General features: G+C 34.2%; 1 protein-coding gene and 2 non-coding genes across 3 annotated transcripts; 2 read left to right on the forward strand and 1 right to left on the reverse strand.

Annotated features, from left to right (window-relative positions):
* Positions 1-25,682, reverse strand: LOC129273620 (prominin-2-like). The gene is made up of 18 exons (XM_054910685.2): positions 24,252-25,682; positions 23,509-23,564; positions 22,392-22,600; positions 21,485-21,605; positions 21,187-21,253; positions 20,326-20,415; positions 18,549-18,778; positions 17,502-17,585; positions 10,607-10,670; positions 8,873-8,949; positions 8,385-8,464; positions 7,188-7,340; positions 6,554-6,677; positions 5,920-6,017; positions 3,159-3,249; positions 2,371-2,517; positions 1,312-1,398; positions 1-959 (listed from the first exon to the last, which is right to left on the reverse strand). The coding sequence occupies exons 1-18, from the start codon at positions 24,595-24,597 to the stop codon at positions 864-866; spliced, it is 2,220 nt and encodes a 739-aa protein (XP_054766660.2). The 5' UTR covers positions 24,598-25,682; the 3' UTR covers positions 1-863.
* Positions 12,126-12,198, forward strand: TRNAK-CUU (transfer RNA lysine (anticodon CUU)). Its single transcript has one exon. It is a non-coding gene; the product is annotated as a tRNA-Lys (tRNA).
* TRNAH-GUG (transfer RNA histidin (anticodon GUG)) lies at positions 20,084-20,155 on the forward strand. Its single transcript has one exon. It is a non-coding gene; the product is annotated as a tRNA-His (tRNA).

Below are 25,682 nucleotides of genomic sequence, written 5' to 3' on the forward strand. Positions count from 1 at the left end.
GTGATAAAAAATTAGCCAGACAACACCGATATGTGTTAGATTATTTCCGCTATGATTACTGGATTTTACGAATAAGTATCTCTTTGATTCAGTAGAATAGTAATACATAAAAAAAGTCATTCACTCAGATAATTATCTAATGTAGTCATACCATTTTCAAAAATACATACATATATTTAATTACTTCGTAAAATCATTCGTAATATATAGGTCCATGGTAAAATGTACCATTGTTTTATGTGTGTGTTTTTATTAAGTAGCTATGGTAAATGGAGCATAATTGTATCGTCTTATTGTCCTATTTTTCATGTCAAAGTTATTCGGTAGAAGAAGAGGGGGTAAATGAAATTAGAAACGAGGTTGAACTAGTGGCGTTCAGACAATAACATTGGGACGAGGACAAAGATTATCATACAAACAGGTTGGAAAAGGAGGAGGCTACTTTTGAAAAAAAAGCGAAGCTTGTAGGATACAGCCTCTTAATGGATGGATTTTCGCCACATCCTCATTAACAGTTTTCTCATGTTTTTTTTTATTAGAACCATTATAACCTCAGGGTGAATGTCTCCTTTATTAAAAAAGCAACAAAATGGCTCAATAATTATATTCCGAATATTAAACGGATCGGCAAGGCTGTACCGTGTATTCACCTCTCTCATTTGAATTTTTCTCTTCCTCTCGACTAAAAATAAAAAATATAATTTTACTTTATGGAATAATGCTATGTTGTTGCATATTGTTATGTTCTGTTGAAAATGATTATACTTGTATGTACTTGTTATTGTAATGTGGAAATCGAATCAAATCAAATATTTCGACGGGCATATAATTCAAAATTTGATCCGATTCTCTTGTGAACATAACTATTGTCTTACCGTAAGATTAAGCGTGAGTTGGAGTTGCTGGTCATTGATGCTTTGTAAATCATCGGCAAGATCACGCAAGTCGGATGCCATCACCTTATATCAAAAGAAAATTTGTATGTATTAATGATTTATTTGAGTGTATAGCTATATAGAAAGAGTGTCATAAGAATGATGATTACAACATGAATAAGAATGAAAATGATTAAACAACAAGAAATACTATTTCTTCTTTTTTTCCCTTCTTCTTACTTCCTGTTTTTCCATTACTACTACTAGCTACTATACTCCTACTTCTATTACTACTACTACTACTACTACTATTATTACTATAATACCACTACTACTACTACTTTTCTACCACTGCTACTACTACTTCTATACTGCTACTACTACTACTACAACTACTACTACTACTGCCAATTAAAAGGTGAAACTATTCTTTTACCGGAAAGCTTCCAAAGACAGCATCAGCTCCAGTGTTGAGGGCGTCACTCAGGTTTGTCAATGCAAACTGATCAAGTCCAAGTTGCATCTATATACATCAGGAGAGAAAAAGAGGACCAGGATATTTGATCTTTCATTCAATGCATGCTATATCTACTCGACTTTTACTATCAGGCATAGTTCTCCGAAAAACAAGCCTCACATTTTGTGAAAGATGTATGGGTTGCAAGGATGATAGTGTGGGTCATGGACATAGCAGGGATTCGTGAAGTTTCCTCAACGGCAATGATAATTATGATCAATGATTGACTAGAAGGCCGTTCCATGACTGTGATCGTACATTCTTTGGGCATTAACTATATATATAATCAGACCGGGCGATATTCCATATTTTTTAATGTTAAAAAACATCAGGTCGAGCTAGAGCCTTTGATCTTTAAAGACACGATTATGTCTTTAAATTAAGTCAAATGAACATTCATAGCCACTTTTTTTCGAGACGATCATTTAGGTATGGAAGCTAAAGAGTGCCACCCAGATAATCATCTTGTCACGTTTTCATGCCGTAGGACAGATGTTCAACGGATTAGATCTCGGATTTTGCCATGTCTACATCCTGTAGAAGAGATGGTCAGGTGTTGAGATGTAGACGTGACGATATCGTCATGTGATCATCTTTCTTTCTAAAGGATTTAAACATGATGAGATCTGAAATCCTGTCATCTTATCATCTCTTCTTAAGGATGTAGATATCACGAGATCTGAGATCATGCCATCTCTTCGTCTGTTCTATGGAAAGTAGGCATGATGAGATCCGAGATCTTGTCATCTCTTCTATGGGATGTACATAGACGAGATCCAAGATCTCGCAATCTGTTCATCTCTTCTAAAGGATACAGACGTGACGAGATCCGAGATCTCGTCCTCGCTTCATCTCTTCTATCATTTTTCTACAGGAGGTAAAAATTAAGAGATCAGATATCTTGTCATCTGACATGTCTGATCGTCTCGATGACATTTTTAAGCTTCCAGGGAGAGGTTTGCATAGATAGTTAGATACCTCTCCGATAGCTCCTGTGATGTTGGAGGGCGATAGCTGACTGGTCAGTTGGCTCAAGAGGGCGTTAGCATCATCACTAGGTAAGACATCCAAGCCGGACACTGTATCATTGACCAGTTCATAAACACTGGTTAGATCGGGCAGCATCTAGAGAAATGACAGTTAATGATAAAATTCACCTTATAGCAATGTCATAAACATGACGAAAGGGAGCTCTATCCAACAAGAGCAAATAAGTCCTTTTATGAAATCATAAAATGCATCCAAATATTTTAAAAAGTTTGCTTTGCATTGCTAGTAGCTTTTGAAAGGATTGTTCAATGATAGCAATTATGATTGTGAATTTATGTGGTGTCCCATCAACAATCAATTAAAAAAGGTTTAAATCGTGCTTGACATTGCAGCAATTGCAACGAAATGGCGAGCAACAAATATAGCATAAAAACCGAAGACTAATATTGACCACTCCTATTCGAGAAATTCGATTGTGATTGTATGTGATTTGAACATGCTAAATCATGTAATGTATCGCGACACTTGTCATGCTTGTGCACGAACATTGCCGAGGGTCGTGGGTTTGGGTCCCATGGCGTGTTTTCTTTGAAAAGGGGAATTTACCCATACTGTAAAAAGCAGTCGAGGTATTGAAGCCATGGTAATAATGTGTGCTTTGTATCGTTTAGTAAAAGGCAAAATAGTATATAAATCCACCCATTATCATTTTGAGTAATCGTTGTTTAGAATTTTTGTCTGGTAACAGTTTAAAATAAATAAAGGCCCCAAATCACCTCTCTTATGTCCATATCGTTGACGACGTCGAGAAGTCCGGACGATCCAAGTTCAAGGGCATTAAATAGCGTGGCATCTTCTCCACAATTTCTGAAATACAATACGAAGAAAAGTAATCAAATTGAATAAAGAAATCGTTTATTCTTTCACTGAAATTTATAAAGGGAATTTTTGTTTCAGACATTTATATGGAAATCGCCAAATAGAATTTGACATTCGATCACATCAAGGAATTAGTTTAAAGAATCTGACCGGTCCAAGGGTGCAGTTTACGGTTACAAATCATACTGTCATGGGTGATTTGTCATAACTACTATGCCCCGAGATGAAATCGAGAGACATAGCATGCTTGATAAATCAGCGGGGATTAAAAAATCAATTAATTGATGACGAGTGTTTGACGAATCATTTATTTTTATTTTATTTCCAGGCAGGCAAAATACTAGAATATGTACAAGAGGAAGAAATTACCGACTAGTGCCTGAGGATGACTAAAAGAAAACTAGTTTCTGTTATTAAGCTCTCCTCACTAGTCGGGGTTTACAAATATACAAAAATAAAATTGGTATAGAATGGCAATGAATGTATAGATGCATTACTTAGTAAAACAAAGAACTTATGATAATATAGAAAGTGTTTGTTTCCATGTGAAATTATAATATCCAAACAATATGAAATGTTTATGCATTAGGGACAGTCCTATGATTTCATTTCTCAATTTTAAGACGTGTTTTGTGGAGGGTAAGGAAATTGTGATAGGAAAATCCCATGAAATATTCATGTTCTAGAATACAGGTTACAAATCTGTTATCTAAACTCTGTAGATATAAGTGTTCACGTTGCTTGCATTATGGTTTGTTTCATAAGTTAATGTGTCAATTCATATTGACTCATCTTAAGTTTAAAAACATATAAATGAGTATTGAGTTTAGCATTTTAGTATTAGTTTAGCATATAGGTGTTTGAGATGTCAGCAGTTTGTTTAGTATTGTCATAATAACCTCTGATAAACTCCAATTTAAAGTAATTGGCTGAATCCAAATTTGTGATTGAACTTTTCATTATTTGTTAATGATATCTTAATGAATCTGGATGGTGTATTATAAAGTTGTTTTTAAGTCACTTGTGACACTTTCTTCAATGTAAACACTGGGATGTCCCTACAGGAACACACCCTGAAGTGTAGAAATTACACCTTAAGAGTTTGAACATAACACCAGACAGTTTTAAATTAACTAAAGGTGTTGTAACATAGGCGTTGAATTAACACCAAAAATATAACAGAGTAAAATGAGTTATTCTCTATAGACTATGTACAGCAGCTAACATTATTTTTTGTGGTGCTTAGCTAAAGTTAGATTCTCTATCCCTTAGTACAAGCAGCAGTTGGAATCAGATCTGTATTACCAAGATTAAAATTCAGTTTGATTCTAAAACACCATCCAGTTTCATTAAGAAATTATAATTAAAATACAGTTTGATCAGGGATGCATTTTTATGATACAAGGAAGGGGTATCTCATTTGTTCACACAGTTATTAGAAACAGTTAGAAAATTAGAAACAGTTAAAAACTTAGAAACAGTTTTGTGAAACACCCCCTGTGCTCAGAATGGTTTTTCTGCAATGGCATGCAATTTTGCATGTCGCCTTTTTGACACTGCCAAAAAACAAACTGACCTCCAATAACACGGCAACATATCCAGAACTCAATTTAAATATGTTTACCAATATAATCTCTGGGATGTATATACACAAATGGCACTTTACGTATAGATAAACGATAGAAATACTTTATAATATATACAATATTTTGAACAGATAAAGTGTCTCTGGCAAAACTTAGATGCGGAGCTCGAACGTATAATAAAAAGGAAAAATAAGATTCAAATTTTCTTGGTGTTCTCTGTTCACTGTACAGATTTTGGTTTGATATGAAGTGGACAGGCAATATGGTTGCAAACATTTTCAGTAACTGTTTTATAAAACTGAAGACCAATATACTGCCATGGGAGGTTGCAAGAAACTTGAGTTGCAATTGAACAAGAATCAAGTGCAACGATCAAACACAAGTTTCTTGCAACGCCCCATACCTCACGCTAAAGCAGAATCTGTCCAAAATGAAATCTTTTAAACAGATTCTGCTTTAGCGTGAGGTATGGGGCGTACGTTTAAAATACTGAAGATGAGTGTTAAGAAGAAGTCAGGATGAAACTAAATTTCGTTATAACTGAATAGTCACTACGCATATAGGCAATTTCTTACTTTCTTGACAATGATTAGAAGTTGTCGTTAACAAGTAATCTTTGTCTGTGGTGTGAAGGATTTTTTAACGTGTTTTTTTTTTTGTCGTTCCTGGTGTTGATGGCGGCAGGCCTACTTTAGCTGTTGTTAATATTGTTCTTGTCTACGTTGTTGTTGTTTCTACTGCTACCGCTTGTAAGCCTGATGTGGTTGTTGTGTTATTATTGTTGACATTGTTGATATTGATGTTGTTGTTGCTGCCGCTGTTGTTGTTGTTGTTGTTGGAATTTTTATTGGTGTTGTGGTTATCAATATTGCTATTGTTGCTGCTGCTGCTGTCATTATTTTTGACATTAAGTTTGTTGTTGCCGGTGCAGCTATTGTTTTTGTTGTTATTATTAATAATGTTGTTGCTATTATTGTTGTTATTGTTGTGCAGTCGCTGCTGATGCTGTTATTCCATTCTATATTTGGCGTCATGTTCCATTACTGGGCAGCAGATAGCTTGCTATACTCACTCTAAGATTTCATAGACAGTTACGTTGAAAGTTGAATTGCCAAACGAAAAGCGATCCGTTATGGGACTCCCTCCCCACACTTCTGGGTCATCAACAACCTGATAGGGAATGGTGAATATACAGTAAGTTAGTTTTAAAGAGAAAATGAATTAGGAAGAGAGAAAACAGCACGCAAGATTGCTGTAGAGAATGGATCGTATAAGTGCAGAATGACTAGAATTATTTCTATTGTTTGATGATCACAATAATAAGCATAAGTACAAAGAGTACTCCGTAAGAATATAAAGAGAGGCTATATACTTTGTAGGAACCCCTTCCCACAAGAAAGTTAATAAATTATATAAATAGATATTGTATATAAACAAATTAATGAATAAATAAATTAATAAAAAAAGAAATCGATAAATAAGTTCATAATAGGAACGAATTAATAAATAAATTTCAATAAATAAATTAATGAATTGCCCCTTTGTAACAAAAAAAATTAATAAGTAAATTAATGTAAAAGTAAATAAATAAATACAACAGTATACTGATAAATAGATAAAAGCTATAACAACAACAGTAAAAAAACACACACACACACATTTGTATGCATAAATAGAACAAACAAAAAATCGATTTGAGGGAATACCTCTTGGATGAATGAGAGGTCGATGAGCGAATCACAGACGATGGTGAGGGTAGAGCCTAGGATGAGAAGGAAGGCCGCAAGTAAACATATCAACAATGAGATTGAGAAAGACCAGCATACCGATCTGACGAGAAAAAGATATAAAAATTATATATATTAAAGTGAAGGTTGTGGGCTTAAGAGGGTTTCAGCATCCACCCCCTCTATAAAAGACAATTATCAATCAATGATCAAAGAGGGTTTTTGTTTTATATCTGCAAATTACAAACCTAAAAAATAATCGTTATGCCACTGGACTTAAGATTTGTTTGAATTTGTTCTTAAAATTATAGCCATTTAATTCTTAGAAAAATATGACGTGATTTGAAGGGGAAGAGAAAACTCTCTGAAAAGTTAGATTTCAGTTGTTGTTCAATCTACTCATACGCAGATCAATTAAGGGGGGGGGGGCGAGACTCATTGGGCCCTCTCATTCAAGTATTTTCTTAATATTTAGAAATATATTTATGTATATGAATCCCTTTGCTTTGAAATCGTTCCATTTTTAAACTTCATTTATTACTTTTTTAAAAACTTTTTTAACTTATATATTTAATCTTTTTTTCTTTTTTTAATTCTATAGCGATCGACCTACCCCATCAACATTTTGCCTCCGCAGTCACAGCCACAGCCCCGACTGTCCGGGCCGTTGTTGCACCTCAGGCCGGCAAGGGCAATGAGGAGCCCAAGACCGGTAAGGATAACCATGAAGGATAGTAGGACAGGTACGAGGGATGCAATCATATCACTAGAAAGGCGGTGGTGGGAGAGAGAGAGAGAGAGAGTGGGGGTATATTATTTTCTAAAATAACTGATAATTCGAATCAATTGCATACTTACAATAATAATGATTAAAATAAGTGGAAGCTTTAAAATGCAACTCTCTTTTACTTTGAGGGACCAATCCAGAATTAGATAGAAAATTCAATCTAATAAATGTATATAGAACTCTTATTTTTAATCTAACTTTGGATCCCCCACCGCAATCTTATAAATTGATTTTCAATGTGAGTAATTAAGCATCTATTTGGTAAGATGGTGAGATATTTCATCTTGTCAAGCTGACTTATACTAGCCTTATCATCTCGACCTTATAACTTTGCAAGATGACATGGCAACGTAAGGAATGTTTTTATAAAATGCATGTCGTCATGGCGACGTATCTTGCCAAGTTGACCTCTAAAAAGATATATTTCGTCTTGACTAAATAAGTTTGTCTTAGACTATTGGTGTATACTTTGTGTGAGATAAGTCTACACTAGTTTTTTGGATCAGATTATGATGCAAAATAGTGAGACAATGTATTATCAATGCTTGTAAAAAGACCAGCAGGGGTCCGTTTCATAAATGACTTGCAACTGTTGTAACTTTGCCATAATGGCAACTACCATGGTAACAGGGCTCAGCAGCCAATCAGAATCAAGGTTTCCATGGTAGTTGCCATAATTGCACAGTTACAACAGTTGTAACTCTTTATGAAACGGGCCCCTGGTTGGGCTGCAACTGTTCGTTTTGTTATAATTTTCAGCAACTACACAATTACTTCCAGAATCACGCGGCACGTATTTTTATTAAATACAGACACTTGGTAGGTCATTTGGTTGGATTGTGTACAAACTCATCTTGAATTCGTTACCACAAGTGGTATTTATCCTTTGATTGATGTTCGCTAACTGCCATAGAAACCCCTTGTTCCCTCCAATTCCTAATCTCTACAGTAAACAAAAATTAAACCAATGAATGTTAAATGAATTTTTACTTGATTCAATTTAACAATAATATATATACATACGTGACATTTTTTTCTACTGGGATTTGAACTGTTGTGTCGATTGTCTCTTTCAGTGTATCAAAGTGGAGTGAGTCAAATACCTGAATATTAAAAAAAAATACCAAAACAAAATGTGAATGAAAAGAAATAGAAGTAATCATGGAAATAGTTATAGAAGTATTAGTTGGAGGGCCTAGTAATAGTAGTTGTAGTAAGTAATAGTAATAGTAATAGTAGTAGTAGTATAGTTGTAGTAAGTAATAGTAATAGTAGTAGTAGTATAGTAGTAGTAGTAGTAGTAGTATAATACTTTGTCATCGACTCATTGCATTATGTTACGGCTTACAAATTTGCACTTCAATCACGAACCATGCATGCATGGCATTCTACAACCGTTCACTTTCTGTGATATTTGTCTTCCTCAATATTGAATTAAATCATAGTCATACACACTGATTATACTTATTATTCATTTTTAGAAAGGCATAATTATAACCGCTTGTACTCACTTCGTTTAATGACTGAGAGGTTTCGTTAACTAGTTCTTCGACCACTTCTTGCAACTGGCTTACTGCATCTCGAATTTCTATCAGACGGAAGAAAATAATTTGCATTTTACAAGGACGTACAGGCTTGGGGTGCTCTGGGAGCACGTGCATCCTCCCGCTGAGGCAGAGGAGTTCCGACACTGGCAAGCAAAACGAAATTTGTACCCCTTCTTAATTCTGCTTTCAACAGCTGATTTTCCAAACTTTAGTTCCATTTCCCTCATGCTCAAACCAGCCTACGCACTTGTTTCATAATGAGACCACGAAAACGGGGTGGGGTTATCGGGGAGAAGTATCCTCTCAATTACAAAAAAGGAGCGAAAATGTCCAATATCTAAAAATCATAATTATGGGGGGGGGGGGGCTTTGCGTGATTTCGTTGTATAGGTCATAAAACAAAATAAAATACAAATTATTATGAAAACTAAATGTGTGGAGGTTGGCTAGTTATATACAATAATTGAACAAAATAACAAATTGAAAACAAATCTAAATGTTATTTTGGGGAGTAGTTATATATTGTCACTTTTAATCATCTTCGGAGTTATTTTATGTGTATCATGCTGGTCCCAACCGTCCTATTGAAACTGTCACTATTTTTAATACCGAACTATGTCAAGAAACATTGTCCGATCAATACATAATTGATGATCCGAAAATGCGATTATTTATTTTCGTTTTCAATACAAATGACTTGATTTCATTTGATATGATTTGATTTTATATCACGTTAAGCATGTTCTTCCAACATCAACACTTCTGATGTTGGACCCATCTCATATCTTACCATATTTCAGATTTGAAAACGCAGCCAGATCGAGTTTAAACCCAAATTTACTCTTGCAAACTAGGTTTAGAGAATACTGTAATTCTCTTTATAGAGCACTGTGAGTACATGTTCGACATACTCTACAAGCAAAAAATAGCATTCTCAAACGTCATGACCTGTATCGATTTCAATTCAATTACAATCTGGACATAAATAATATATCTTGAGTTTAAAAAAAAATTGTAAAGAGACACCAGGCAAAAAAAAAATAAAACTATTATAAATTACCCAGAACTTGAACAGTTTTTACCTGTAGTACTACGTTTAAATGCAGGACTCAATAAATAAATATATATGTACATAATAATTCTGGTTATGCTTTCAGTCACGTAGGCTTATTGACAAGCAGCATTTTATCTTCATTGCATTATTATTTTGTTTTCAGCATATGCTTGCTCATTTGTAATGTTCTTACATTCTCTTTTGAAATTTCTCCCTAATTACCCTGATTGATGAATAAAAACAATATTTCTTATCTATGTCGTATTTATAGTGAAGTTATTATCCCTAACACCATTCTCTTCGGGTCACTGTATTTTGTTTCTGCCTTGCAGTGTTTGTTATATTTTTATATTATGTCCTTTTTAATGTGAAAAAGGAATAAATAAAATAAAAATGTCGTCATCAATTTCACAATAGCTCACATATACTGCATTTAAAAAAAATCATGAGTTTGAAATTAATTCATGTTGGAAGTATTCTTATGAAACTATCTGCAATAAATTCATACGGATTTTAAAATGTAATTTTAACACATAACAAGGCATATATATACATATATATATATATTACACAGTGAAATATCGAAATGCCCTGCGCCCCCCCCCCCCCACAGCACAGGGAGTCGATCCCTCATAATAACTTACCATCGATTGATGTTACGCTTGTGTTAGCTATCAATTCAGGAACATCTTGCAACGTCTCGTTTCCCTGATGAGGATAACAATAGGCTAAGTGTTACCTTTTTTACTTTACTTGACAAAAGTGGACCGGTGGATCATCCCCCTAATTCAGGAATAGGGTTCCTACTAATTATACAAGCTGTATGGGCGCGCAAATGGCAAAGGTGAAACCAAAAATCTAATTTGTTTAGATATTTTTTTCTTTGTTTTTTTTTATCTTGTATATTCTTCTTTCTTTCTTTTTTTCTTAGCGCTTTGAAACCTCCGTTTAAAGCGTTTTATAAATTCTGTATATTATTATTATCATCATAAAAAGGATCAGGATTCATTTAACGCGCTAAGAGCGCAAAAAAGTGGCAAATTTGTATGTTTAATAGTGTTTGTATACCATGTTCAATTGTATTAGACTGCTTTCCAATCCAAAACTATTGGGGGGGGGGCAAATCGATAAGTCGGTAAGGGGGTGGTCACCCACCATTGCCCCCTCCCCCCGTACCAAGGTACCAATGCCAATGTTTTTTAAATAAAAATCGAATGAATATTTAAGAACTATATTCAAACTAAGTTGGGAAACAATGAATACAGTATCATTACCATACGGAACAAGAGCATTCACAGCAAAGAAAGGCAAAACTCTATAAATCAAGGATTTAAAACAAATCCAGATCGGCTGTGGAAAGGTCCAGCCGAATGTTGGATTTATTTTAAATCTTTAGGATTAACTTTCAATTCTCAAAGGATTTAAATCCAAATCTTTTATATGTATATTTAAATCTACAAGGTTTGATATTAAATTTAATATTCGGATGTTTTCTATTCACAGCCGATCTGGATTTATATTAAATCCTTGATTTTGAGAGTGAATGCTTTCGTTTCTATTTTTTCTGCCGGCAAATGCTATCCAACCTGCGTCATCTAAAACAGATGCTTATTGGTTGTTCATGTATGCATTTCAGTGCGTTAGTTTCGTCTATCGACCTGCTTTCTTGTTACCGGTTCTCTGATTGGCGAAGCACGTTGCTGTGTGTAGAACGCTAGATATAGAGAACTGCACCATGGACCTTCGCGGTCGCATACACACACGATGTGCGTTCGTAAATGAATGGATCTATTTACAGATCCATGGTGAATGCGTCATGAATTCACTGTCCAAAGGGCGCGAAGAAGGCAAATTTGGCGCGAAAATTGATCTTGCTGCCTCTCGCATGGGGATGTGAAGCTTTAAGAGTACCAATTTAGGGGCATGGAATTCGTGACCCTGCAATCGTTTTACTGCCATTATTTTCATGCAATGTAAGTGTACCTCAATTGAAACATGAATAGTAAATGATGTTTGTCTTGTAAGCCAATATCAAATTCATGTTCCATACAATTTCCGCATTTAAATGGAATTATATTACAAGCAGCAGACGACATTTCGTGTACATAACAATGCAAAAACAGGTAACGAGGAGTCTTTACAATACAACTACTGTATTAACAAGCCCGGTTAGCTCAGTCGGTAGAGCATGAGACTCTTAATCTCAGGGTCGTGGGTTCGAGCCCCACATTGGGCGTACATTTTTTAAATTTTTATAACCAACAAAGTCAAGTATGTGAATGAAACAAGTCATTATACAATGTAAAAAAGAAAGAAAGAAATCTATCACGGCTCGGTGTAAAAATGGCAGAGATAAAAATGGCCGAGGTAAGAATGGGAGAGGTAAAATTGGCAGATGTAAGTGGCAAAGGTAAGAATGGCAGATGTATAAATGGCAGAGGTAGAAATGGTTGAGGTAAAAATAACGGGTATAAATGGCCAGTCTTAATCCCCCATGCCAAAAAATCCAAAAGCCCCTCCATGTATAGTAGATTAAATAAGAAAGGTTCTGAGAATAAAATAAGAATTATACTGCATGTGGGACTAATGGAAAGGGTAACATTTTAAAATCATACTTTAGATCTTCTGCACCAAGTTGATATACAAAAAATCCATAATTTATTGTTCGAAATAGACATGAAATGAAATACTCCGAAAATTTGCTTTGCCCAATTGATCGTGGACCCGGCAGCCGCTGTGCAGTGCCAGATCGACGAGGCTCTATCCCTTTAATTGAGTTCACTTGGTATTTCTTATTTTTTTCCTGGACTTACATGCACGACCTTCTCATGTCGAATCGCTCTTCTAATATTCAAATTTGAAGCACACTTTGGATCCCAAGTATTGTACTTAATTCATTAAGGGGGAAATTCACCCTGACATAAAGTAACTGTAAAAATAGCAAAAATAATTAGAATGATATTGGTGAGGGTTTTAGGGAACCCAACAAAGATTTTAAAAGCTATTAGAATTTTATATTTTAATGGTGACGTCATTTGCGAGCATTTTTTCCCCATAAATGGTGTTATAAACAATATCAATGATATGTTATTAAAAAAAATTAAAATGGTTATTATTGTACTCTAAGTATATCAACATACAAATAATTTCACATCCGCTCCTGAAAGATTTTTTTAGCAATCATGAACCACTGATTAAAAAATTGAAAAGTATACATTTTGGTGCATAAAATACGGGGCAGCTGCTCGTATATGACGTCACAGATCAAAAACTCAAACTTCTAATAGCTTTCTTAATCTTTGATGGGGTTTCCGCAAACCTTCACTTCATTTTTCTGCTATTTTTACAGTAAACCATTTGTCAGGGTGAACTTCCCCTTTAAAACACGTCGATAGAATGGTACCTAAGAAACGCCTATAAATTTAGATCTCTGATTCGCTACACATTTCCAAATTCATGCGGTAACCGTTACCATAGAAACTAGTTCAGGAACCTGACGTCTAGCTGCAATGAGGTATTGCTCTGAAAAACTTAACACTAATTGCTATTATTATATAATTTACATTAAACTATATACGTACCATATCAATATCTATGTTCGGATCCATTATGATGTTAAAATGCGAAAAATTACTTTTATTACAAAACGTTTTATAATTTTTCTGTTATCCAAGTTATGCAAGTGGTTCGAAGAAATCCCGAACTTGTCTAAGATCAGTGTGTTAATGGTAGCGCACTATACGAACTGGCCAAGATAAATCCTCTCATATCACTCACATTGAAATCCTTTTGGCATGAACATGCTTTAGTTTAATCATATCGATGATAAAGTATACAGACCCAAAATGATGAAAAAAATCCAAATAATATCTAATCAGTTCATAATACTCATTTTGTCGATAGGAGTCCATTCAAGGTCAATAATTATGACTGATATTAACTGGAAAGGCTCTGTCCTTTCCTTGTTGATGTAGTATGTCATGATCTTTACCTCTGCCATTTTTACCTCTGCCCTTTTTACCTCTGCTATTATTACTTCTGCCATTATTACCTCTGCCATTTTTACCTGGCACCTCTATCACAAATTACCCCCAAGAATGATATCGTGACGATTCTAACGAAAATGATTATGTAAACTATGACAAATTCTAATTATAATGATATGTGATTTGATAACAAAGCATGATAATATAAGGAATGTCAATCTAATTTGCTCATTCGTTCGCCAAATGAGTTGACATCCATTAATATTATAAAATCATGCTGAACTTTTTTGACTCATGTGGGGGGATCAGTTGTATATAACTGTTTACTTGGTTTAGGGCAAGACAAAATTGCAAATTGAAATCAGCTATTGACACATAACATGGTTGATTTACATTTGAGTTGCACTTACATATACTTACGACTGTTCTTCCATGAGGTAATTTGATAAACAAAACAATTTCAATTCAATTCAATTCAGTATTTATTTCCAAATTCATTAAAAAGAACAAAATGAGAACAAAATTATATATACACAAAAAAATATATATAACATAAAGCAAAGCAAAGGTATCAACAGAACATAAATGAAACAAATAGTGGTAATGAAAAATTATGGTTGGTACATAATTATAAAAATATAGATGAACAAAATAATGAATGGAAATTGAGCATGCACAAAAAGCCATAAAAAAGGCTTGTTAAAACGCACATACCCAAGATATATCAATCGTTATAATAAATTCAGTATATGGTATGGATGCAGCAAGTACCAAAGAATAAATAGAGATAAGAATAATCATTTCTATAAAACCAAAAAACTAGATTAAACAAACGTGAAACAAACTTCAAGGTAGAACAAAACAGAACAAAGATAAAAACAAAACAAAACAAAAAATATAAACAAACGGATAAAAAATCAAATAAGCAAATACTACAAAACCACGTTAAGAGAAATGAATAATTGCTCAGTAATTTATTTTCATATTGTCTTTTAAAAGTATTATCAAATTGTACATGTATATTATAATGTGTACAGGTCTAAACTATTCCACAGTGTGGGGCTAGTATGTCGTATTTAATATTTAGATCTACCACTTGAAAAGGTCCATCTGTGGAATTTGTTAAATGATCTAGTAAAGTAATTGTGAATGTTTGCATTAATTGAGAACATATTCATTAAATAGGGTGAAAGACTTTTTGTGTGGTACCGTTGCATAATTGAAGCAATTTGAATCTTGGTAATATCTGGAAGTTTAGCTGTACGTATAATGATTTAAATAGCAACGAAGTCGGTGCATTATAGTCTGTTTTCTTACATACACGTATTGCTTTTTTGTAGAATCAATTTTTGTATATGGCTAAATAAGCATTGTAGAGAGTAAATAATATATAATAGGAACATTACATTTGAAACGATTTATGATTCCTATAAAACGTGCTATTTTGACAGAGATAGAACTTATATGATCATTGCAACATAAATTATTGTATAAAATCACTCCTAAAAACTTAACTTAGTTATAAAATTGGAATTGAGTTGTATCCATATGGAGAAATGTGTCAGTTTGATTATATTGCACATCCCTCTTTTTATTAAATAAATTGTATTTGTATTTAAGGAAAGTCTATTGCACTTAAACCAGGCAGAAATTTGGGCAAGATATATATTTAATATTTCAACTAAAGTAGTAATGTTATCATGGGAGGCAAGAAGTGACGTATCATCGGCATACAATATAACATGTGGTTCATGGCAAGAGTTAACAATGTCATTAATATATATTAAAAATAATAAAGGCCCAAGAATAAACCTTGGGGTACACCTGTTTTTATTTCCATGAAAGACGAATGGGTAGTATTATATACAGTAAATTGTCTCCTATATAATAAATATGACTTGAATTAACCATACACTCCTCTTATACTGTAATATTGCAACTTATTGAGTAAAGTATCATGAGAAAGAGAATCAAAAGCCTTGGAGAGATCCATAAAAATTCCTATAACTTCTTTACCGGCATTGAGCTCACTAATTATTCTATCATGAATTTCAATAACTGCCATTTCCGTGGAGTAATTTTGACGGAAGCCAGATTGACTATCATATAAAACATTGTGACGTAATAAAAAATTGTATAGTCTGTTAAAAACTAATTTCTCCAAGATTTTTGAGGAAAACGGCAAAATTGATATTGGACGGTAACTGACAAATAGATTAGGATTCTCCTTTTTAAAAACGGGAACAACTTTTGATATTTTCAGTTTTGAAGGTATAATTCCAGTTGCAAGAGAGAAATTAAAGATAATTATGTAAAAGCGGGTCTATAATGAAAGGTAAAACATTTTACACAACAGATGGATCAATGTCATCAAATCCGCTACTCTTATTAGGTTTAAGCGATTTACCGATATCTAATATTTCTTTGTTTGTAATCGGTTTAAAATACATGCTCATTCTATATTTACCATATAAAGGGTTAAGAATACCAAATAAAAACATTAAAAGACAGTGACACTCTCACACACAGAACAGGCAAAATCAAACATATCAAATTAGACTTTGAAGTTATTCAGAGGAGGGAATATTGTGGGAAAGTAGGGTAGAAATAATGTTTGATTTGATTTGATTTATTTTATTTCCACATTTCAAAACAAAAACAAAGTATATACAAGTATAATTAAAAAAATTTCAATATTACATAATAGGCAAATATTCTGTTTAAAACATAATGAATAATGTACATAAATCATTATAAAATATCAATTGTACTGTGAAAATTATATCTATATATACATTTTCTTTAATTACTGAACATATATATATATAGAAATGTGGGAGACCTCCATCTTAAGCTTGGAGCTTGAAAGTGATGGAGGCCTCGAAAGGAAAGGGGATAGAAAACCAGACTGTATAGTGCAATAAATGTTTTGATATAGTTGTCGAAAAGTGAGCCTAGCCCTCCAAAAGGAAAATGTTAGCTTTCAATTCCATGTGCCCTTTTTTGTTCTTTGCATTTTGGTAATATGGAAAGATATCTGACGATAATTACTTCAAATAATACTCAAAAGCTTTGAACCTTTTAAATTGATGTTTATTTTGATGAGCATTCATTGTTTTCCAATCTAGAATCTTATACATGTTATATGAGATTTGATATGGGATATGATAGATTTCCCTGTTTAGAAGCAAATACCGTCGTACTATATCAGCAATAATCAAAGTGCGAAAAAATATCAGAAGAATATCATCTTTCAAAATTCCATTTGAGTTCCTTATCGTTTTCCGTTTGTTTCCATAGTGTGAAGGCCGTAATTTACGAAAGTCTTTAGACCTATGCAAAGTCGGCACTAGTATTTTTAAAGTAGATTATGAAGGGGGCCAAAGGAATCAGAAAAATTGGCGGCAGGGGAGGCAAAATAAGCACTTGCCTGCCGCGTTATTATAGGCCTATGGTTATACACAAACAAGGAGTTCATTTTATCATTCTATTTCTTTCTTTTTCCTCTCACCTCCCTGTTCAGCACATGGAAAGCAATAAACAATTATCTTACCGTGTCAATCAGGTCACGAATGGTTGCTAGGGCGGATTGCATCTCGTTTCTAAGGTCATCAAGGTCAACGACCCCGATGTCAATCTATTATAGAGAATAATATGAAATGAAATTTTAGCCGATAACATTGTCTGGTAAATATGATATTTCTGCCCCGGGCAACTTCTGATTAACTATAAGCAATTATACAATTTGTTAAACATCTATTTATTCAAACACATGTTTTGTTCAACACAATGATTAAAAATTGTGAAAAGTATCGTCCGATTCAGTAAAAAGACAATTTTTTGCTAAATTAATATTCATTTTCGAAGGCCCTATACAGTGCGTCCCAGAAAAAACGAAACCGAGATTAACCGACGATTTATCATAACTTATTCACAAATACAATAGACAAATGACCTACCAATGTAAAGCTTAGAATTTCAGATGAAAGAGGAGATCCTAAGCTTTAAAATGGTAGGTCATTGTGTATTGTATTTGTGATTAAGTTATGATAAATCATCGATAAATCTCGGTTTCGTTTTTTCTGGGACGCACTGTATAGGCTCCAATGCACTACCCTATAAACATGGTGCAACTTTGCACCTTTTAGGATGCAATCAGCATCTCAGGGAGTGAAAGAATTATGGTACAGATTATACGCGAAATGTGCTGTCAATATGTTTCAGTTATGGTGCCAGCAGAAACCTTTATTCTTAGTGTGTATAAAATGTGGGTGAATGTATTTGGGATGATTGTAGTTACCTATCTCGTGTGATATAAATTCTACAAAATGCCATTTCCCACAAATTTAAAAGTCACAAATTTGACACAGCTGTGGATATATCAGAGGCATCATTTGATTTTCATTTCCCCTTCAATAAGAAAATGTTTATATCCATCATATTACAAAATTGGAATGGAATCTATATTACATGGTGCATTTGACATCACAAAATCTAAAACTTTGTTTCGCCAACATTTTGCTCTATTCTTTTTTCTTTGTGAAAACCAACATCGTTGGTTAAAATGGGGGTGGTAGTGATTTGGATGCATATATCTTACCGTGCTAAAGTCTATACTGCTGGTGTCCAGAATAGAAGGATCTGGAATACCGCCGCATGCCCCAGACAATGCTCGTAGGGGATCAGCAAGACACTCATCTCTTATTGTAGTCATGTCATTTTTGGCTACATCAAGTGCATCAAGAAGCGACTGTCCGGCCGAGACTAGGTTTAAAGATGTCTGGAGGAGGAGGTCTAACGTCGAGCCATTGCTCGTAAAAGATGCAAGTTCTTGATTAAAAAATGGAAAGAAAGGATATTCGACAAATAAAGGAAAAATAAAGGAAAGAAAACGAATCATAGAAAATTTTAGGAAAGGGGAAAACTCGGAGGAAAGGGAAATCAAAACAAGAATGAATAAGGTTAAAGGGAATAAAATTTTGAAAAATAAGAAATATAGTAAAAAAAAAAAAAAAAAGGAAAGAAAAGAAGGGACAAGAGAAAAAGTTAGGAAGTATAATAATGTTAAATAATAGAAAAGAAGTGAAAAGAATGGGAAAATGAAAAGAAATGAAAAGTAAGTGAATGAAATAAATGAGAAAAATTGTATAGATAAGTAAAAGAAATTATAAAAAGAAACCTCCGACTTTTCTTTGTATGGACTATAGGGCCTAGTGTAGGCCTACTGCATGCATGTAGGCCTATAGGCCTACCACCACATTCCTTTGCTATACGCATAGCTGCTTCTATGTAAACATAACATGTAGGCCTACTTATGCCTATTTATATTCTTCATGACAATATATCTGGTGGGTTTTTCATAAAGCTGTTCGAAAGTTAAGAGCGACTTAAATAACGACTGGTGAACCTTTCTTACGCGCTAAACCATCGCCAATGAAAATATCATTTACCACAAGAAAGGATCACCAGTCGTTCTTAAAGTCGCTCTTAACTTACGAACAGCTTTATGAAACGGCCCCCCTTATTTTGGTATGAATTCATGTTTCGAAATAGAGAAATTTGTTGAAATGCAAGAAAATAAATGCTTATTTGAATTGAATTGAAAACTATATGTAGGCTATATGATGGAAGAAAAGAAAAGTAAATAAATGAAAAGGAAAAACAAAGACGCAATGAAAGTAGGCCTACCAGGAATCAAAATGAAAGACAAATGCTAAAGAATCCATAAGTTATTTTGTTTTACTTAAATGTTTTTTTTTCATTTCAATTTATCCTTTCACGTTTTCCATTCTTTAGGCCCTATAGGCCTAGCTATTCACGCAATCAACTCGCAAAATTGATATTTTGTAGGCTTGAACTGCAGTAAATATCGTAGCACGACGCCTCGATTAAATTAAGTAGGCCTACTCTGTTTGACAGCAAGATTACTCATCGATCTTCTACAGTATACGGTGGTACTTAAGTGGCACGCTTGACTTATCAATGGGGAATCCCCTTTAGTCACGAGCAAAACCGCGCCATTCGCTGCACGCACAGACACACACGTATACACACAGAGAACAAAGCACGTACAATTCAGTCGATAGGTCTAGTACGCATTGTACCCTCCTGCCCGGCATGCCAGGCATGTGGAAAGCCGTGATCGTCTAGTGGTTAGGACATTGCGTTGTGGCCGCAATAACCCAGGTTCGAATCCTGGTCACGGCATTTTGCTGTTTTTTTCTTATTCGTGAATATCATTTTTTCAACCCTACATTATGTCTCCATTAATTGATCAAATGATCTTGAGACTATATCATTTTTTCCAATGAACTGAGAAATGTAGACATTTGCTCTCAAAACAATTTTAAAAAGCAGATAGGGTCCTTAACACTTACCTAATCCTAAATTCTCAACAGAATCAGACAAATCGTTCAAATACGGTGCTGTTTCCAATAACAACGGAGACGCCACCTCCTCTCCAACAGCTGTAAGTATCGATATAAATATGGATCTATCACAAATAGAAATGACTATGTAGTTAATTGTTTACTATTCGTTTTGATTCTTGTAAAAAAAAGGGGGTGAAATCACAAATTAAAATCAATTTATTTAATTATGATTGTTTTAATGGATCACCGCTAACATTTTTTTCTCGTTTTCACACTGACGCCCCCGACCCCCTTGTTTATTTCTTTCACGCATTCTCCCTCTCTCTAATCTTTCTCGGTCTACAAATTTGCGGTAATAAGTTTTGTTGAGCTATTTTCCCCATTTTTATGTATGCATGATACTTTTTATGAAGCGTTATTGCTATCATATTGCTCGTTTTTCCCCCTCTCTTTATTTCTATTTCACTCTGTGTATTTTGTGTAATATGTGTTTCATGCTGAATAGAATTAAACATGTTTTAAGAAGTTAACGGCAGATTTTACTTCAGTTTTTATTAACCAGCTTCCCAACTGCTCAATATCAATCTGAGACATTTTCATCGACAAATATTTATGGTCTCTACATCTTTCCCACTAAAGTTCTAGCTAGCAAAAAAAAAACCTGGAATCTCTCTTTCCAAATTTTCCCCTTCATTTCTCTCCCATACACACGCACACATATTCTCACATCATAACAAACAGATTACACAAAACATGAACTCTATCCTTAGCTCAATGGCAAACAACACTCAGAGAGGTTGTTCTTCATAATTGCAAGAATTAACCCATCCCCTATAAAAAAAATTAAAAAAAAACCCAATATCTTACCATCTAATTTTGTATAGACAGCTTCTGTAACAAAACCAAGGTCATCCACTCCGACTTGATTCAAATCCTGAAATTTATAAACAGAAATGAGGTTTATGACAGAAAAGCACGCCCCTCCCAAAAAATACTTTGATTGAAAGCAAAACAGCACACATAGAACTAATTTGTAGAACGGGAATCATTTTTTTTTCATGAAACCGATTTCCCATAATAGTTTGTTCTCATGGAACACGATATGACAAGAATGAGAATGAATGGGGAACAATGACGTAAAGAAAAAAAAAACTATTGTGCCTACCTGTATGAAATCATCTTTAAATGTCTCGATATCTTCCAAAATGTTATTCGCCATTGTGCTCGTGTGTTCAACGGTATCGACCATACGAATAATCGACGGGGTCGTCAAGTAACTCAACGTCCTGTTCGTGGGGTGGCATTGGGGGAATTAAGGGTATCGATTGAGAAGAGGAAAGAAATAAATAAACAATGGGAGGACGGAAGGAAGGGAGGAAGGGTGGAAGAAATCAGAGAAAGAAATGGGATGGAAGGAAGAAGGGTGGAAAAAATGAATGAATATAATTTATGAATAAATGAAATCTTAATAACAAATAAGTAGATAAATAAATAAATGAATGAATAGATAAATAACATAACAGACAATGAAAAATAAACGGAACAAAAAAATAAGAAAGGCTGCAAAAGTGAGAGAAAGAAAATAAATTAAAAAAATAATCTAAAAAGAAAGAAAGAAAGAAAGAATAAAAGAAAGAAAACGCAAGAAGGAATAAAGGAAGAAAGAATGAATTTACAGAGAGAAAGAAACTAAAAAAAAATAATTTGAATAAAAAAAAAAAACATGAATTAATCTAGAAAATAATTCTACAGAACCCTCTCGATCTTCCTCTGTACATAACAATTTGCATGATAATTAAGTAATTTCTTTCACAACATTTTAACAGAATTATAGAGATTGAGAAAGAGTAAAGTTTAAAACCCTAAGAACAGTCACGTATCATTATAAGGTTTTTGTTTTGGGGTGCTTATAAACTTCTTCGTCAGTATGTTTGTGATACGACGAGCATGTTAACGTCGATTTTAATTGACTGTCAAAGAGATGTGTTTAAGTTATTAAAAACACATCATAAACTGTCACATTAATGACAGAGCAAAAAAAGGAAGAGAATGTTTGTCATCAATATACGCACCCGATGAATGCACAAACGATGAGCAACAGGGAGCAGACGATGATACCACCCTTGGTTCCCATGGCAACGAGGTCCTCATCCTTGCGAGTCCCGCCGCATTTTCCCGCGCATCGGCAACAGCAGAAGATGATGCCGACGAGGGGCATGAGGATAGCCATAGTGATGAGCATGAACGACGTAATGATAACGGGCATCTCGACATTCAAGGTCTATTATTTTGACAGTTTTAATAATAGTGTACAAGGGAAGAAATTAGATGAAATCAATGACATTAATTTATTGTTTATATATACATTCATTATACTTAATTGCAGACTACGTGCAAATTCTAAATATATTACATTTTTGCTCTACAAGTTTTCGTGTTAATGATTATGATGATGAGAAGTTCGATGGTGACGGTGATGAAGATGAAAATATTGATGATGATTATGATGATTACATTATAATGACGATAATGTTAGTAATGATGCTGAAGGTAACTACGAAGATAATGGTGACGATGGAGGTGGTGGTGATGAATGATGACGACGATGATGATGATGGTGATGTCAATAGCTGTGATGATAATGATCATAACTGGCAGTAATTATCATTATAGCAATGATGGTGATGATCATAGTGGTCGTGGTGGAAAGGACGGTGATGGCAATATAGTATAATAATAATAATAATAACGGTATATTTACCCAGGGTAACCACTTCAGTTCCGAAAACTGTTCTCCCAGCGGGCCCTGCTATTATTATTACCCCGGCTAAGCTAGGCTATACCGAATCAGGTGCACACAACTTTTTGAGGAAATAAGCTGCCGATGGTGGTGACGATCTATTGTGATGACGATGTTGATGGTAATGATGAGGGTGATGATCAGATGATGATAATGAGCATGACCTTGACGGTGGTGATTATTATCAAAATGCAGTAAGATCTGTTCAACAGTTGCATATTTTAACTTAAAATTGACTCAGAAACACATGTGGATTTACATATTTCAGTTTACTGTTGGATGCAATTCTTTTGTATAATTTAATCACACTTTGACTAGTTTTTACAAAATAATTTCATGAAATGCAGCAAGGATTTAGAAAGTAAAAAAAAAAAACGACTTTCGCATACCTCCTTTACTGTTGAGGGGACGTCGAAGTCGTCAGCTAAATGCTTTTTCAGGAGCGCTGTCAATAAAATACATATACGTATAATTCTTATTAATCAGTGATTTTTTGTCGATATAAAACTATAAACGTCACATTCAAAATTATTACATTAGATGTGGCAATTCTTTACATGTTGATGGACCCCATTTTTTTTTCTCCTTTTCCGGATTTGAGTAGATGAAAAGTGGGAGTAATTACAAGTTTCCCCATTTGTTTTTATTTTTGATGTTGATTATGATTTTACTTATACTATTCATTTACATCACTTCAAAATATCAAGCAAACTTTTGGTAAAATAAATACCCGATGTTTAATGGAGTTATTTCTAAAACAATGTGCCATTATTTACTAATTTATCGAAGTTCCTTCGATCAATTCTCATAGAATTGAATTATTACCAAGTCTGTTTTTGCTCACTTTATAAACATCTGTAATAAAACATTATATTACATATATCACGTCCTATACAAAATTATATTAGAAAGCGACAAATACAAGGGGAATACTCCAGGATGTTTTTTTTCCCCAATAAAGATGTAAAGATGTTCGCAGTTATAACTAAATCGGTGTGTACAATATCACATCTAAAGTAAAACTACATTCATACTGTACCGTCTATTCAAGCAATGTACAACTCTATAAAACACGTCAATACATGTTGCATAAATGAAAAATAAAAAATAAATAAAAAACGGGTAGGATTACCTATCACTTTGCTCGGAGGCACTGCTCTCACTACTCCTTCCCGCACCCAGCCCGCAGCTCGATCGCCGATACCCTCCCACTCATAATCCATATCATCAATCAGATAAACATCGATATCGTCGTTCCGCATAGCGGCATCGAACACGAGAGTTCCGTTGTCGTAAAGGATATTTCCCTGGTCGCTGAACACAACACCGCGTTCATTACGAATATGTGCATCGTCTGCTAGAGCGGCCTTCGCGGGATAGGCGGTCATGAAGACGAACACCGTGATGATGACGAGCACGACTCCGCTTTGGACATTTTGTCGACCTGGGCGACGAGTACCTTCGATGAATTCCCACATTGTTACCCTATCTGTTAGTGTTTCCCTTTTTGTGGTTGAAAATTATCAAGTTATAGCTCAGAGTCTATTCGATTCACTTTAAAGTAGGTCTATGCCAAGAGGGTTTTATTGTTATTGGACTATTGTTTACCTTCGTGATTCTAGAGTGAACTTGAAAGATTACGATTGAGTTCGTCTTGTTTGCACTTTGTTATTTTCTTGTTAGCTTCATTCACTTTCACTGTGTACCATTTCATAAAAAAAAATCAGACTGCTTATGCTCTTGAGGTTTTCCTTGGAGTGGAAAGTAAAAAAATGGTATGGGTTTTAACTGAAAGGATGGTGTTCTGTCTCCTATATAGGCCTTCTGCGTTGTTAAACTATTTTTTGTTGATTATAGTAGCGCGCGAAAAAAAATTTTATTGGGTGCGCATTGTTTACGTCACAATATGTGATGGCGCTCAAAGTTATCGGAGGGCAAAAAAGAAAAATTGGCATAAAAATGGTGCACAATCCTCGACCAATTATTATAAGCACGATAGTTGTAAACGAAATGCGTTGGAATAGCATGTAAATTAAATCTGTGATGTTCATTAATCATTCAAAAGTGATGACAAGGAAGATCACCTTTTCTCAACATAAATGTAGAAACAACATTCCTTCGTCCTTCTACTAGCACTTGCTTCTTGCAGACGACATCCGATAATGAAACCGATGAAATTGGTCCAAAATGTAATCCGTACGTCCTTATTTCTCGGTTGAAGACACGGCTTGGTTCATGGAATATTTCTAATTCCGATTTTTTTTCCTTTCAGTGTGCGTTAATATAAGATCTGGAAAGTTTGATGTTCGTTTCGAATTATTCGAAAGTTCTGATGTCTCTCTCTCTCTGCGCTTTTAATTCAAATATTTCACTAGCTCAATCAAAAGGCTGAAGTATAACGTTGTATTACTGCCTCCCCATTAAAACCGAGAGGAAAGTATCTTCAAACTCAACTGTATAGCATACAGTTAAAAGAGTGCTGCTTTTTATTGATTTATTCATTTTCCAATGCTTTACATACCATGCAACTGGTACAATAGGGGGCAAATGTTTTTTGTGATGT

The sequence above is a fragment of the Lytechinus pictus genome, chromosome 12 (genome assembly GCF_037042905.1).
Source record: "Lytechinus pictus isolate F3 Inbred chromosome 12, Lp3.0, whole genome shotgun sequence".
Lineage (NCBI taxonomy): Eukaryota > Metazoa > Echinodermata > Echinoidea > Temnopleuroida > Toxopneustidae > Lytechinus > Lytechinus pictus.

Coding starts and splice junctions, on each gene's coding strand:
- LOC129273620 (XM_054910685.2), bottom strand. CDS start 24,597: ATGTGGGAATTCATCGAAGGTACTCGTCGCCCAGGTCGACAAAATGTC. Junction 20,416..21,186: donor TGTCTATACAAAATTAGATG/GTAAGATATTGG, acceptor CGATACTTACAG/CTGTTGGAGAGGAGGTGGCG. Junction 7,341..8,384: donor CCAGTAGAAAAAAATGTCAC/GTATGTATATAT, acceptor CCGCCTTTCTAG/TGATATGATTGCATCCCTCG.